The sequence below is a fragment of the Nilaparvata lugens genome, chromosome 8, assembly GCF_014356525.2.
Source record: "Nilaparvata lugens isolate BPH chromosome 8, ASM1435652v1, whole genome shotgun sequence".
Taxonomy (NCBI): Eukaryota; Metazoa; Arthropoda; class Insecta; order Hemiptera; family Delphacidae; genus Nilaparvata; species Nilaparvata lugens.
The window spans coordinates 21,474,152-21,489,836 of record NC_052511.1 but is presented as its reverse complement, the minus strand read 5'-3'; the positions used below and the strand labels follow the sequence as shown (position 1 = coordinate 21,489,836).

Here is a 15,685-nt window from a genome sequence, read left to right as displayed (position 1 = left end):
CATGAAAATAATGACAGTAATAAATGTATATATTTTTAAGGTTATACTGTATACAATTGACAATATATCTCACCTTGAACGTAGGCTGGACATACATGAGCATTTCACTCGGCATCGTGAAATGATAAATGTACCTTTTAACCGACTGACGAAATCAACAAAGAGCTACGAAGTAATTGGGATCAAAAGCTACAATAAGCTATCAAGACAGGTGAAAGACTATCCTATCAGCGTTCTTAGACGTAAGCTTCAGGAGTGGCTGGTTGGACATCCCTTTTATGTTATTACTGAGTTCCTAGCTTTGAATGATGGTTCAATTCATTTCTAAGTTAAATGTATTGCATATTTTATTATTGTAAAGTTCTGTTATTTATTGTTTACATTTTATATGTATATGTTGTATGTGTATGCAAATAACGATTGTGACGTTGTCTATTGTTTTTTTTTCAAAGTTTAATGACAATAAAATATTATTATTATTATTATTATTAAAAACATGTTTCTAATCAAAGACCACTGTTAAAAATTGTCTTAATTTCTATCAAGTGGTTTATTCAATCAAAATACTTCAAGTTAATCCAAATTATTAATTTGGTTTAAACCTCCTACTTTGGAGGTTTAAACTTTCCCAGAGTTTAAACTCAATACAGAGTTTAAACTGATACTGTACAAACGGAATTTTAGTTTAAACAAAAAAAATCCAGATTTGGTTTAAGCTTTAGCTTAAACTTACACTGTGCAAACGGCCCTAAATGTTTAAATGTTTTTATGTTGCGCATTTACGGCGAAACGCGGTAATAGATTTTCATGAAATTTGACAGGTATGCTCCTTTTTAAATTGCGCGTCGACGTATACACAAGGTTTTTTGGAAATTTTGCATTTCAAGGATAATATACAAGGAAAAAGGAGCCTCCTTCAAACGCCAATATTAGAGTAAAAATCAGACTATAGAATTATTCATCATAAATCAGCTGTCTAGTGGACTATTATACTACCCGTTCAAAAACAAGTATTGGAACAGAATAAAATTGTAATTTTGAACGAGACTGAATAATTTGAAACACTCGAAGACACTTGAGACGGGAATTTCTAGAGCTTGAATTGGCTAAAAGTTGAATGGGTTCACTTTTTGGCGGCGAGCATCTTCATCCGGTTGAGAGCGCTGCCAGCCTTGAACCACTCGATTTGCTGCTCGTTGAACGAGTGGTTCAGTTTGATTGTTTCCTGCGATCCGTTCTCATGCGTGATCACACAGTCCAGTGGCTGAAACATCCAAGTTAAATTGTCAACAATCCAACATTAATGTGAAACTATGAAACAAGAATGAAATAAAAATTAGTAATAGAAAATCCAATTACTGTCAAGGTGCGAAAAGACTTTTGCGCCAAGAACACACGCATTTCACTTTTCATCAGCTGATTCTATTCTTATTGAATCTGTATTTGAACAGAAACAGCAAGATAAAGACATAATGAACATCAGCTGTTGAAAAGTGCAATGTCCGTGATCGTGGCGCAAAAGTCTGTACGTACCTCAATACATCAACAAGTGAATTACCAAGAAGCAAAAACGATAAGTTGTATGAAACAAAAATAAAAAGAATCAGTAATATAGAATCAAATTTCTGTTAAGATATAAATATTAATAAAATTGTCAAGATGCCTAAAAGTGAAGTAAAATTGAATATGTAATCTCTAGTGCTCTTTAATTTTCTTTGATGTCACGACGTTGATGTCCCATTCCATTATCCGTTTCAAAATAAAATTGTATGAAAAAAGTAATAAAAATAATTGAATAGGCTGCTGGCCACTAACGGTATAACATGCATGATACACAGTCGTCACACATTGTTGTGTCATCACAGCGAATCACTTCGAGCAACATTTTTGAGGTTAGGTTTTTATCTCTGATTTTTTTCTTCTCTGATCTATTTGAAGATAAATTATTTTCTATAATTATAATTTGTGATTTTCCAGTGGATTATTTATTTTTATTGGTTTTTTATTTTATGTTAGAAGCCTCTCGCTGATAATGAACATGTGTATGTGCATGATGAACATGCATGACATGCCTGTTCTACAGTTAGTGGCCCGCCTAATATAGAATCCAATTACTGTTACACTATAACACGATAAGCCGTCGGTCCGGATTACCTAAAAAAGTAGTCATCTCTCATCATCATCCCTCTCACTCATTACCCCACGCACAAGCCTAAGAGCTTAGTGGGCATCACCCTCAGTATTATTATTAAAAAATGAAGTAACCTTTTATATAGAATCTCTAGTGCCATTTCATTTTCCCTGATGACACGATGTTGATGTCTCGGGTATCCATTCCATTATCCATTTTAAAATAAAATTGTATGAAACAAAAACTTGAAAAAAAATTATTTAGAGACTATTAAGAGATCTGTTTATAGGTTAAGTGATATTTATAAGATGCTACCTTGCCGGGTGCGAATGCTTTCAGTCCAACAATGGATATCTTGTCAGTTGGCTTGATTTTGTCGTAGTCGCTGGGGTTGGCGAAGGTCAGAGGCAGCAGGCCTTGCTTCTTCAGGTTGGTCTCGTGGATGCGGGCAAACGACTTCACAATGATGGCTCGGCCTCCCAAATGTCTGCAACATAACAGTCGACCAATATTATTCACTATAATTCCTAGTTCATTAAAATGATTATTATCATCAATATTACAGTCGATCTATATGAGTTTATGGGAAATACAAGCTTAAAGGACGAGCATGACAGTTCCCAGTGAGGCTTGCCTAGACTGAAAGAGTCCCTTAACAGACAAACACGTACAATTTTTGCCACATAACCCGTAACTGATATGCAAATGAGTATATAACAAGAACAAAAAACTGAAACATAAAAAGTTCTTAAGGTTGCTTAGGGTTTCATTTCTGATTTGCATGATATTGATTAATAATGTAAAACGGTATGAGATATCGATGTGCGGTTTTGTCTTGATATTCCGCATTGAAATCATGTATCGCATGACAATCTTTCTATTCAAAAAAATAAAGTTGCATTCAAAATGGCGCATCCAAGATGGTGGACCAGATTTTTAAAGACATAGTAGAGTAGTATTTACAATTTGAGTAGGATCCCCAATCACACCCACCTTGGAATTGCGTTTTTTTATGAGATACTAAGCCGTTCTCATACTTGTCTCTCTCTTTTCTGCTTTGAATAGTATTGATTAATTATGTGAATATCTTCGAAAAGGTTTGGGATATTGATATGGGGTTTTCGCCATTCATTTTTTTCTTGAAATTCTGAATCGAAATCATTTATCGCATGACCACCTTCCTATTTAAAAAATTAAGTGGCATTCAAAATGGCGGACCAGATTTTTAAAGTCATAGTAAAGTAGACTAGTATTTTCAATTTGAGTACGATCCCCAGACACACTCACCGTCAAATTACCTTTGTGTATGAGTTATTGAGCCGTTCTCGGACTTTTCACCCACCCTGTATACTATTAGTAAGATTTCGTTGTGTCTTTTTCTTGTCGTTCATCCAAATTTATTGTAGTATTGCAACTTGTAGTGGTGTAGCTATATTCTAAACATTTTCTTTTTTATAAATTCTAATTTTCAATGGTATTTTAATTCTATGTTTAATATTCTTACTTTTTCGTATTCCTACTTATTTATAATGAATCATTGTAATTATTGTGTTATGGGTGCAATTTTTCGAAGAAATCGTGTTTGCTTTCATGTTTTCATAAGTGAATAGTAACACAGAGAATGAATATTCTTCACATGGGCTCTATAGTCCAGTTAAGGAAGGGTTATAAAGGGAGAAACTGCTCATATAACAATGAAAGGAAAACTTGAAATAGTGAAATAATACATCAAATGAAAAATAATTTTATGTTCTAAAAACCTACAATGAGCATTAATTTTTATGATGGATATAAGTTTTGGATAGTTATAAGCCCTGAAATAGCACGAAAATTGGATAAAAACCTGTCTGGATAAAAACAATTTTACACTTTCAAGAGCGAATATATCGAAGATTGTCAGACATATCGCAAAACTCCACTGAACAAAAATTGTAGAGTTTTTCAAGCTTAATTTTTGAATAGTCATGCCCGTTGAACGTATCTTTCCCAATATATAAGCCATGTACCTGGGTTCGAGAGCGGCATGCTCGCGACTGCTGCCCTCTCCGTAGTTCTCGTCACCGACGGCCACCCACTTGATGCCGGCCGCCTTGTACGCACGCGCCACGTCTGGCACCGCCCCCCACTCACCCGTCTTCCTGTTCAACACCTTGTTCATCTCGCCGTTCTCCTCGTTCGTCGCCCTACAACAAACAAGCAACAGTTATACAGAATGTCCCACGAAAGGTGTAACATCCGAAAACCATAGATTCTACATGAAATTTGCAACAGAAAATGACCAGTAAAATTTTCTTATATCGACCTTAGTTTTTGAGATATATAGATTTATCGATATTTTTGGAAATTGTCAATAACTAGAAAATTATCAGTCAAAATCCAATTCTTAGGGAATGGTTGCAGAGCGAAAGAAATTTCCAATTAAGATTCATATAATTTGTTTTTTTTCTGTATGACGTTTTTGAACTTTTTATGAGCTTTCAAACTGTTTGGAATTTGGCTTTGAACTCGGCGAATGTACTTTTTTCAACATTGAGCGCTCATAAAAAGTTTAAAAACGTCAAACAATGAAACAAATTATATGAATCTTATTGGGAATTTCTTCCGCTTTCCAACCATATCCTTAGAATTGTATTTTGATAGTTTTCTAGTTATTGACGTTTTTCGAAAATATCGAAAAATCTATATATCTCGAAAAGAGGTCGATATAAGAAAATTTTACAAAAAATATTTTGTTACGAATTTAATGTACAATCTATGGTCCTTGTCTGTTACACCTTTCGTTGGACACCCGTATATTATTTATCACTAGATTCTAGTGTCACACAAAGTTTTTCAACAAGGAAAATGAAAATTATTTCCAGTTTCCCAGAACTAGGTAGACCTAGTTGAAAGACCTCTTTGGTATAGGGGTATTAAGGTTTACAATCTGCATCCAAGTAGCTTGAAGGCTTGCAATAGAGATCGATGCTTTTTTCAATAGACTGAACCTTAGAGAAGGGATACAAAGGTGAATTTCTCATGTGATAGTGAACATCGTTCCGGTTTCAAATGTTACTTCAAGCCACGTGATAGTGTTACTTCAAGCTATGAGGCGCTAGAGTCTCGCTATTCAAACTCATGCATTTTTACAAACTTTCTATTCATGTAAGCTTATTCTATGTGTGAGCTCTTATCTTGTAAGAAGCTGTTTTTTCATAAAGAGAGCAAAATGCATTTACGCACATATATGAGCTTAACAAGCAAAGCCCACCTTAGCTTGTCCTATACCTCAGCTGCGACTGTTCATCCCTGAGTTGAGAGCCCAGCCATGTACGTAGTTGCCCATAAAAAGTTGAAGAACTATATTGTACATCAAATACTAATATTAATAATCAAATAATCGACTATAATACTGAAAAGTTTATTAAAAATAATAATGTTGTCATAAACAAGGATGTGAGTTGACTTACGTCAGGAACAGATTGTTGGAGATGTTGTCAAGATGACCTCTGTACTTGAGCCAGGGACCAGCTGCCGAAATGTGATCTGTTGTACATTTTCCCTTCACCTGCAAAAATTACATTTAATTAGAAAGATCATATCTAAACTAGATTACAATATAGTTTATATTCATCTAAGTTGAATCTTAGTTTATTTATTTAGATTAGATTATTTGGTTTAGTTTAAATATTCATCTTAGTTTATATGACTAAGACTCGACTATGTCGAGTTTACTCGACACATTCATTCCATTATTAATTGGATATGGAAAAATTATATTCGTTAATCATTCGCACAAGAGAATTATTTGAGTTGATAGAATATTTGAGACTTGATAATGACATTATCAGCCGAAAGCAGTCATGTATAAAATTTAAATAAATTTGTACTAATAATATTATATGTGATAGCTCTAATAAATAGAGCTACTTGAATAATATAAAATAGCTAGTACCCATGTACACTAATATCATTAAATTAAACATGACTAGTTTCGATATTTATGTAATGTTACAGTATTATCAGTCCTTTCCGTTGCTACTTCTATATTTATGTTGTTATTTGTTCATTTAACTTGAGGATTTATGCTTATTACAGTATTACTTTTCCGTTTTTACTTCTATATTGACCTTGATATAAATGTAAATGTAGCCTACAACCAATTTGTATGAGGTAAGGCACTTGAACAAATAAAGCATTTATTTATTGTAACTGAAGTATTTTGTACAAACTTATAATTTTATGTGGAAATAAATAGAATTGAATTTTATCTATTATAATAGAAACCTTGCTACCTTTGCAGTTTGAATGGGTTGAAAATATGCTTTATTGGATAATGGATAATCAAGCTTGAACACTGACCTTGATAAGGATGGTCATGTTTTCGAGGTCGTTTCCGTCCCATTTGTCGAATGGCTCCAGCAGCTGCAGCCGCTGTGACTTGGGGTCAACGTTGACCTTGAGAGCTTGGCCCTCCTTGGGCGGGGCCTGGTACGTGTCTACGCCCGGGTCGAAGCCCTTGACGGGCAGTTCGGGTCCGAATGGGTCGCTCAGCTTGAAATCTTTGCCTAAAAACAAGTTGAGAAAAAACTTTATAGATGAGTCGATGAGCTTGAACTCTGCCTAAAAACAAGTCAAGAAAGAACTTGAGGAGAAAATTTTACAATTTACAAACATAATTACGAGGCGAAAAATAAAATACCAAAATACTACATTTTTTGTTGCTCTTATCACGGTATCAATTATTTTTCTATTCCATATTATTTTACATTCATTTACATTCAACACGTTTATAATGATGAGCATTATAAATTATATAGAGAATTATTCCAATCGATACTCTCGGTTTACAATCTTGAAAAGAGACAATAATTCTCCCCCGCCAAAAAAGTTGACATTTTGCACTTTTATAGTTAGAAAGTCAAGTTGGAGCGAAATGCAGTTATACTTCAACTAGATGTTTATCAATCATAAGTTAAAATGCACCGAACAAGAGTTTGTTAAACTTCCATAAAACATAACCTATAAGAAGGACACACCTCTACTCAAAGACCTTAAAGATGCATAGACTCACATGCAGCGCTAGTGTAGTACTTGGAATTGAAATCCGCCATTGAGGGGGCAACCCATAAGATTATTACATACCAATGCCACCAATGCCTTTGTGATCTATAGTATTACAAATATATATAGATATAATATCTCGTGCTAAAATACCCCAATGGCGGCCTTCAATTTCAAGTAAGAGCTATCATTGAGAAGGCATAGGCATTGTGGGCCTATATCTCTCTAAGGTCTTTGCCTCTACTGTATCTCATTCTTATTGCAAGAATTATCAACCTAAGAATCATCAGCAATTGTCTTCAGACTGCTTCCATTGATGATATATCAAATAATTACCTTAATTATTATCATTAATTTGTATATACCTTTTCAGCTTCAGAATTTTTTTTCATCAACGTCCCAAGGACTGTTGGGACAATAATAGGAATAATGACATTTGAATCATGTCAAATTAATGATTTGCAAGAGAGAGAATTTAACAAGAAAAAACGATACTAACAAGGAATAGAAGTAGAGACTATGTTTTCCATCAACATAGAACAGTTCTTTCTGAAAGGAACTAGCGTATATGGGACTTACTTTTTTTTAATCTTCACATCCTCATGAAAAATTGTGAGAATCTCAAAGTTTTGGGGAAGGAGTTGAAAAATTTGCTACAAGATGGTGACTTTTATGCTATACATGAGTATATGTGTAGGGAGGGATCCTCTGTGTATTGATTTTATTGAGTGTTACGTTATATGTTTTCTTCTTTTTCATGACAATTCCCATACTCTGTTAAAAGTTTGGTTGTTATATACTCTGGTTGTTTCAATGAATGATTCGGCGTCGAGTTGATGAATTTGATATTGTGTTATATTATATACAGACTTTATATAAGTTGTTACCGTACTTGTTCTGACATGTTAAATACTACTGAGCTATGCTTGATTTGTGATGAAAAAATCTATTCTCTTCTATTTGAAGTCTCTGAGAAAATATTACAAACACTCAATACTGAAACCTCTAGTTCCTTCCATTATTTTTTTACTACAGGCAATTCGAATGAATTAATGCAGCACCTCTAGTAACTTCCTTATGAAGATTACATTATTGACTAACCATCTAGTTGTTGAATTGTATAATTTACTAACCATCCTGTCCCTTGAGCGTGTCAGTGAGCGGGTTGAAGTCGAGCGTGCCACTGATAGCGAGTGCGGTGACCATTTCGGGTGACGTGACAAAGGCGTGCGTGGCGGGGTTGGCGTCGTTACGACCCGTGAAGTTGCGGTTGTACGAGTTGACAATAGTGTTCTTCTCGCCCTTCTTCACATCTTTGCGGTCCCACTGTCCGATGCACGGTCCACATGCGTTGGCCAGCACTGTGCCGCCAAACTGTCTCAGCGTTTCCGCCTAACAAACAAACCACAAAAAGTCAAATTTTAGTCAGTCAACATATAAAACCAGCATACACTCATTTCTTCTGTAATTCGCCGAGTCAACTAATGCGTTGCACCCTTCAGTCTGCTAGCTGAGTCTGCTCAGTTTTTACAAAATAAATGAAATATTTATTGCACAACATAGAAAACTAACATACACTCTCATTTCTTCCGCATTTTGTCGAGCCAACTAATGATTTGCACCCTTCAGTCTGCTAGCACTGCACGAATCCAGTCTGTAGACATGAATGTTTGATCGTTTCAAACCAATTATAAATTAACATATAATAACTTATTGTAGCACAAGGAATAAGCTTATGTGTGCACCATCTTCAATAAAAAAGGGATCTTTATTGAAGTGAATACTATATTTATAATAACTTTTTTTTAATAAAAATCACTTGGTTCTATGATTTTCTCATTCAATCATACCTACATTCCCTTCATGTTTCCCAATTCATTTTATACTTTCTAAAGGATGGAATGATTTCCTAGTACATGACTAACTATAAATGGAAATCATAACAATCCTCCTCTATTATAGTGCATCCCACCATGTATCCTGTTACTTAGTTTTGTGTTTGATATTTGTACTTTGTTCCTATTTTGTGTTTTTGTCTTTGAATAAATTTGAAGTCAACGACTTATATTGAATAATGATAGATTTTGTGTGTAGTAGAAATATAGTGTTTTGTGGTTGATGAAATCTATAATGAATAGAGATACTAAAAATATGGCTTTAATACGTATCCATAGAATAATGATAAGATTTAATAGAATGCTAAATAGACATAGCAGTTTAGTAGATATAATCATTCAGACAACTCAAATTAATTTTATTTTAATTTTGAAGATGACCATTCAAACAGTTGGAAGTAACCTATTCTACAAATTGTATTTATAATCAAGAAAAACTACAAAACATTTTCATAGAACTTCACAATAATATAACAAAAACATAAATTATAATCGAGCTTAGAGCTTTACTGAAATGAAGAATAAAATCCAATGCAATTATTCTTGATTCATGAATAAGCTCTGAGCTAAGATCGTGGCTCTGAATAAGAAGACTCTAGGGTTTAGGCACTTATTAAGCCAACAGTAGTCACGATTAATTCTACAGATTCCCCTTGAGAAAGGTGATTTATATTATTGAGATAGGTGATAAGGTTTGCAAAAACTCCTATGGCCGTTTTTATGTAATCTATTTTATCTATCAAATTCTCCTATGTTTCTACAAAGTGCGCCAGAGAAACTTATTTATTTTAAAAAATTCCCGTGCGTTGAATTGGTCGTGTAGAGGGGCAGAAGGGGCATCTGGAGGGGAAAGTTTTCAAGTTTATTCTCCCTCAAGTAAATAGCCATGATGCTCTGGTCTAGAGAGCAGCGGGCCTTCGCAGATGAGAGCTTCTTTTCTAATGGTCAATCACCTTCCGCGCTCGATTTGAAATTCCTCCCCAAAGACTCGTTCCTGGCCATTATTCGATTCTGTCGTGGGTTAACTCATTTCAGGAGTGTGGAAGTGTCGCTAAACCCAGAAATGGACTTCAACGAACCATCAGATCTCAAGAAAATACCAAAGAGTGAGGCAGTCAGTTGTGCGTTCTCCCCGGCGTTCAGCTCGGAAACACGCAGCTGCTATGGCGATTTCTTACTCCACTATTTGACGAATTTTCCATGAAGACCTTCAACTTCATCCCTATAAATTGGCTGTTGTTCAAGAATTGACTGAACGCGATTTTGTTGCCTGTCAAAATGCATGTGATATGCTGATTGACAACCTGCCTAAAGACGCGGTCATTTTTTTAGTGACAAGGCTCAGTTCCACATGCATTTCCTCAATGCGATTTTTTTAAGGGGTTATTTGAAATCCCTGGTTTATGTCGATCGACCACGGATCACAGCAAACGTCAAGAACAACATTCAGATTCATTGGCGATGATGGCGCCATTGCCAACATACCGATTGATATACTGCAACGAAATTTCAAAAATCGACTTCATCAGTGTATGCGCAATAGGGGTCGCTATTGGTCTGATGTCATTCTCAATACTGCATGAAAAAAATTAAGATATTGTATTACCATGAAAAAAAAAGATTAAAACAATATCTAGAGTATTTTTGTTTTTATTGACCTTTCAAATAAGTAAGTTTCTCTGGCGCACCTTGTATTTATGTAACAAACGAGACTGATGTGAAAACATTGTTAGATAAAATACTGAGGTACTTAAATTTGAATTTTATTAAAATTGTTTTTTTTTATTAAATTCAATAGTTTGGTTAAATTGGCATACGAATAAAAATATATACTGGTACAAGAATGTTGAATACCGGTACTTACAATTCCGTCTCGTTCGATGGTGGCGCGGACCTGTTCTGAGCCGGGAGTCACATTGAAGGGGGTCTTCGACTTGAGTCCATGCTTCATCGCCTCCTTGGCAATGCTCGCCACACGAGCCATGTCCTCGTAACTCGAGTTAGTGCAGCTTCCAATCAAGCCTACAATCGATAAGCAAATAGTTTTTACTACAACTGCTCGTAAAACACTTCTTTACGTATTAAAACACATCGTAAAACAGCTGATTTTTGGGTAGGTAACCTGCAATCTATTTTACGCTCGATGATTACACTTTTGATTGTTTTCATCAATCAACTTAAAAACTCATATTCTTTGAACCATTATAAAGATCGAGTTCGTAGACCAAGAATTTGACTCTTAATACATAAATAACTATTTCATCATACACCTCAACATGAATTAAAATTAAACTTTACGATGGATAATGGATTATAGACTTCATTCTTGAATAAATAATTCAAATTCTGACTAGCTTACTTTTCTATAGTATATGCAAACCTTAAATTGCAGCATTACTCTTATGAATTACAGTGCTGTCAGTTTTCACAGAAGCCAGAAAGCCTTTGAGCAGATTATGTGAGAGAAAGAGCGAAAAAGAGATTGCAGGTCATTTTGATAGAATCAGCATGAAAACAGCAACAGTGCTCCTATTCTCGTTAAGAATAATTGTTCATTTTTTGGCCTTTAAATTTTACAGTTTCTTCAAAGTTTGGACTTTTTTAATAGTTTGTAATTGATTTGATTCATTTTAAAAGTAATTTTAGATTGTATAATCTGTTTTTTTATTGGATTGTAAACTTACAGTGTGTAATTAAAAAATGTGAAAGTGACACATAACTTAGATACATTTGGACTGTCGTATAAATTAGAATTAGAACAGTTTTGGGCTCTGGAAGTTGTGTTATGTTAAATGATTGAATAAAAGAAATAGCATTGCCATAAAGTCCCTTTCTGCAATCTAAGGTTTGCACGGACTAAAGTTGAGTAAAATATATCTTGCCAATCGAAAAAAAAACAACATTAGTACTTCCTACACCCTCCTTGATCCTTCTGAGAACTAAATTTATTTTGGAGTAATAATTTCAATTTGATTCCAGTTGCCTACTGCAAAGCCTTACTACACTTACTTTTGGCAATAAACAATGAGTCTTGAAAACTGTTTTCGTTTCAATAGCGAATGATACTGCTTTATTGTAAGTTATAACAGTTAATAATGATGTGAAGTGTGCTACTTACTGACTCTGATGTCGAGAGGCCAGCCGGCTTTCTTGGCATTGGCACCCAGCTTGGAGATGGGGTGGGCCAAGTCGGGGGTGAAGGGGCCGTTCACGTGAGGCTCCAATGTCGACAGGTCGATTTCGATCAGCTAAACAAAAAACGTTTCATTAAATTTTTTTCATGTATTTGGTGGCCTACAATCGCTATAGCAGTGAAATTTTTATGGTACAAAGAGAATGAAAAATCAATCATACTTAGGCCTAATTAATACAAAAACATTAAAATTGCATTAGATTATAAATTAAATCATTTTATTTAAAGTTATTTCATTTTTTTGATTAAATAAATTTGAAACTTAAATCTAATTTCTACCTTCAATTTTAGTATGCAACTCTACGTCAATTATTTGGAATTCATAAATAGTCGACTAGGCTAACCTCACCGGCAATTAACTTTTTTAAAATCCATACGATATGGATATTTTTTTTTAAATTGAACCAACATGAAGCATGTAGGCTAGTTAAGTCTAGTTTCCATTGCCATAGATTTAACCTAGCAACATGAGTAGAGATCGAATTACGAAAACTTGTAGCAATGGAAACGGCCAACAACATTTCAACTCGGCAGTTTCTTGCACCAGACAAATGTGCCGCAAAACAAGTGTTGTTGCGGTTTGGTATTTCGCAATTGATTAGTCATCTATTTTCTCACTAACTTTCTCTCTGAATTCTAACTTTCTTATAAATAAAGATAGAGAGATTATGATTTTGGATATTAATCCAGCACCACCAAATACTAACTGCGTAAGCCGCAAAATGTGCCGCAAAACAAGTGTTGTTGCGGTTTGGTATTTCGCAATTGATTAGTCATCTATTTTCTCACTAACTTTCTCTCTGAATTTTAACTTTCTTATAAATAAAGATAGATTATGATTTTGGATATTAATCCAGCACCCCCAAATACTAACTGCGTAAGCCAGATTTCCGAAAATATCCAAATATAAGGGAGTTTTGGTTGAGTTTATAATTTTTCATATATTGTGAGATGGCGTCTACGATGTTATTGCACTGACTTTCATGCAGTTTGCGCAAAAATGGGAACAATAGACTAAAAGTTGAGAGGTCACTCAACGAGCTGGCACAGATCGTCGTGTTGTTATGATATTACATGAATTGCCAGAATGGACACTAGGCTTTAGTGTGTTACCTCGTCGTAGGGAGCGCCATCGTCTGGGGTGAGGAGGTTCTTGTTCTGCTCAGCGGCGGCACCAATGTCAGTGCGACCGGTCGCCTTCAGGTAGTCGTACATGCGCTTGTTGAAAGGAAACACCGACGTCGTCGCACCAATCTCCGCACCCATGTTGCAGATTGTGCCCATACCTATAACATACATCAAACCAAACAGATTGTGATAAAACAGAAATTAAAATACAAATGAATAGTTGGTAGCACTAAAGTAAGTAAATTAGTATGGCTTTTGTTGGAAGGTCCCTTACGGGAAGATCACACACAGCCTGAATAGATCATTTAATTCGTCAATGGGCCTTACAACTGTCATACTTCAGCCGGGACTGACACTTGAGGTACAACTCAGACTTACGCGACTCAGGTCGAGAAGAGACTGCAACTCCAGTCCCTTCGCAACGCAGAGTGTGTTTTCAAATGGTGACACTCACACCAGTCGATTCTAGTCTCTGCAACCTCATGACTGTGAGACCGAGTCGAGCGGCGACTCGACATGTTGGTCGAGAAGCGACTTGAATTGAATAGTACCGTGTATTTTTAATGAAGTCAGGTTGGAATTTGAACTTTGAAGGAAACATTATTTTTCTTGTTGCTTCTTTTTTGTTCCATCATTTTAAATAAGACAATAAAAAAAATATTCTTTATAATTATTATACAATTTGTTACAGAACTTATTTAACAATTCAATAAAAAAAGACTAACAAAACATAATTACATCTTTTCTTAAACTATGTTTTTTGTTAAGTTATCATTTTGTTACGATATATTCATTTTCTTCTTTTTAGTCCGCAATTGACCCATTTTTTTTCTAGAGTTATTTTTAATGAATTGATGTTAGAAATGGAGTAGCAGAATGGAACTGAGGTAGTGACAATGAGCAGAAAAGTCGTAAGGTCGAGAGATTGGAGTATCCTCGACTGGAGTACGATTTGAGTGGAGGCAGTGTCAGTTGAGCCTTGATGTGCCCATCCGATAACACGGGAGTGACCTAGTTAAAAACGTTTAGTGATAAGTGGGTCTGTATAGCTTTAAAATGCGATTTTCAATGTCAAAATTTCAATTCTGGTAAAAATGGAGCTAACTAGCCCTCTTGATTTGAATTGCACAAACCAGGTCAGTTATGTGGACCAACATTTAGTTACTATAATCTTGAAAAGTGAGCTGATAGCTGCAGTTAACGATGGAATCCAAAATAGTTATGAAACTAAAATGGGAGAGAATACAAGAATAGGATATCAGTGGGGAGAATAGGATCAGTTATGTAGCTTCCCATACTTATGCACTTCACTGCTATTTGCATGACGGCGACAGCAACGATTTCAACCATTTATCTACGGGTTGAAAATTTTCTCGCTTCCATTACATTCATGCAAATTGCAGTGATGTGCACAAATCTATATTCTGAGCCAGCCATTCAACTCCTATTTCTTTCTCTCCCATAATCTCTCCCATTTCTAAGTTACTAAGTAAGAACTCCATTTTTTATAGAATTGACTTAATTTCATTCTATGAATTTAGTGAGGTATACCGATTTTTCTTCTCATTGTACAAATTATTTTGGATTCAGATTTCTTTCATTATTGACCGAGCGAAGTGAGGTCTAAGATTCAAGTCGACGGTTTGGCATTTCTCTTAATGTTTAAATGTTTATATGTTGCGCATTTACGGCGAAACGCGGTAATAGATTTTCATGAAATTTGACAGGTATGTTCCTTTTTAAATTGCGCGTCGACGTATATACAAGGTTTTTGGAAATCTTGCATTTCAAGGATAATATAAAAGGAAAAAGGAGCCTCCTTCATACGCCAATATTAGAGTAAAATCAGACTATAGAATTATTCATCATGAATCAGCTGACAAGTGATTACACAGATGTTTGGAGAAGCCAGTCTATTGATGTATTTCCATAGCGTCTATAGTTTCAATCAGGTACTTGTGGATGAGAATACTGCGTGAGGTCTACTGTTCACAGAACTACTAGTTTTAAATGTATATTTGAGTAAGGTTTTTATTCAACTGCTATTTTTGTATTCTCTCCCATTTTCATTTCATAAGTATTCAATTTTGGATTCTATCGTTAACTGCAGCTATAAACTCACTTTTCAAGATTATGATTTATGGTACCAAGTTAGTAGTCCACATAACTGATCACAGTGGTGTGCACAGGCTCAAAGTTATCTCCTGTTGGAAGATCTTTCTGTTGAAGATGATTTAAAACTGCATGACAAAAGACAGAATTGATGACAAATGAGTGGAAATCAAAGTGGAAAAT

At 34.9% G+C, this 15,685-nt stretch overlaps 1 protein-coding gene across 2 annotated transcripts in view; it reads right to left on the bottom strand.

Annotated features, from left to right (window-relative positions):
* LOC111064425 (probable aconitate hydratase, mitochondrial) overlaps positions 1-15,685 on the bottom strand; it is a 34,504-nt gene that overhangs the window by 5,678 nt on the left and 13,141 nt on the right. Inside the window, exons 6-14 of one of the 2 annotated variants that reach the window (XM_039434243.1) lie at positions 13,376-13,548; positions 12,188-12,317; positions 10,934-11,091; positions 8,308-8,566; positions 6,473-6,678; positions 5,581-5,678; positions 4,138-4,314; positions 2,447-2,618; positions 1,029-1,264 (exon numbers count right to left, since the gene is read on the bottom strand). In XM_039434243.1, coding sequence (XP_039290177.1) covers positions 1,124-1,264; positions 2,447-2,618; positions 4,138-4,314; positions 5,581-5,678; positions 6,473-6,678; positions 8,308-8,566; positions 10,934-11,091; positions 12,188-12,317; positions 13,376-13,548 — 1,514 coding nt within the window. In that variant the 3' untranslated portion in view covers positions 1,029-1,123. The remainder of the gene's footprint in view (positions 1-1,028; positions 1,265-2,446; positions 2,619-4,137; positions 4,315-5,580; positions 5,679-6,472; positions 6,679-8,307; positions 8,567-10,933; positions 11,092-12,187; positions 12,318-13,375; positions 13,549-15,685) is intronic. The other variant, XM_022352151.2, reaches the window with a different exon arrangement.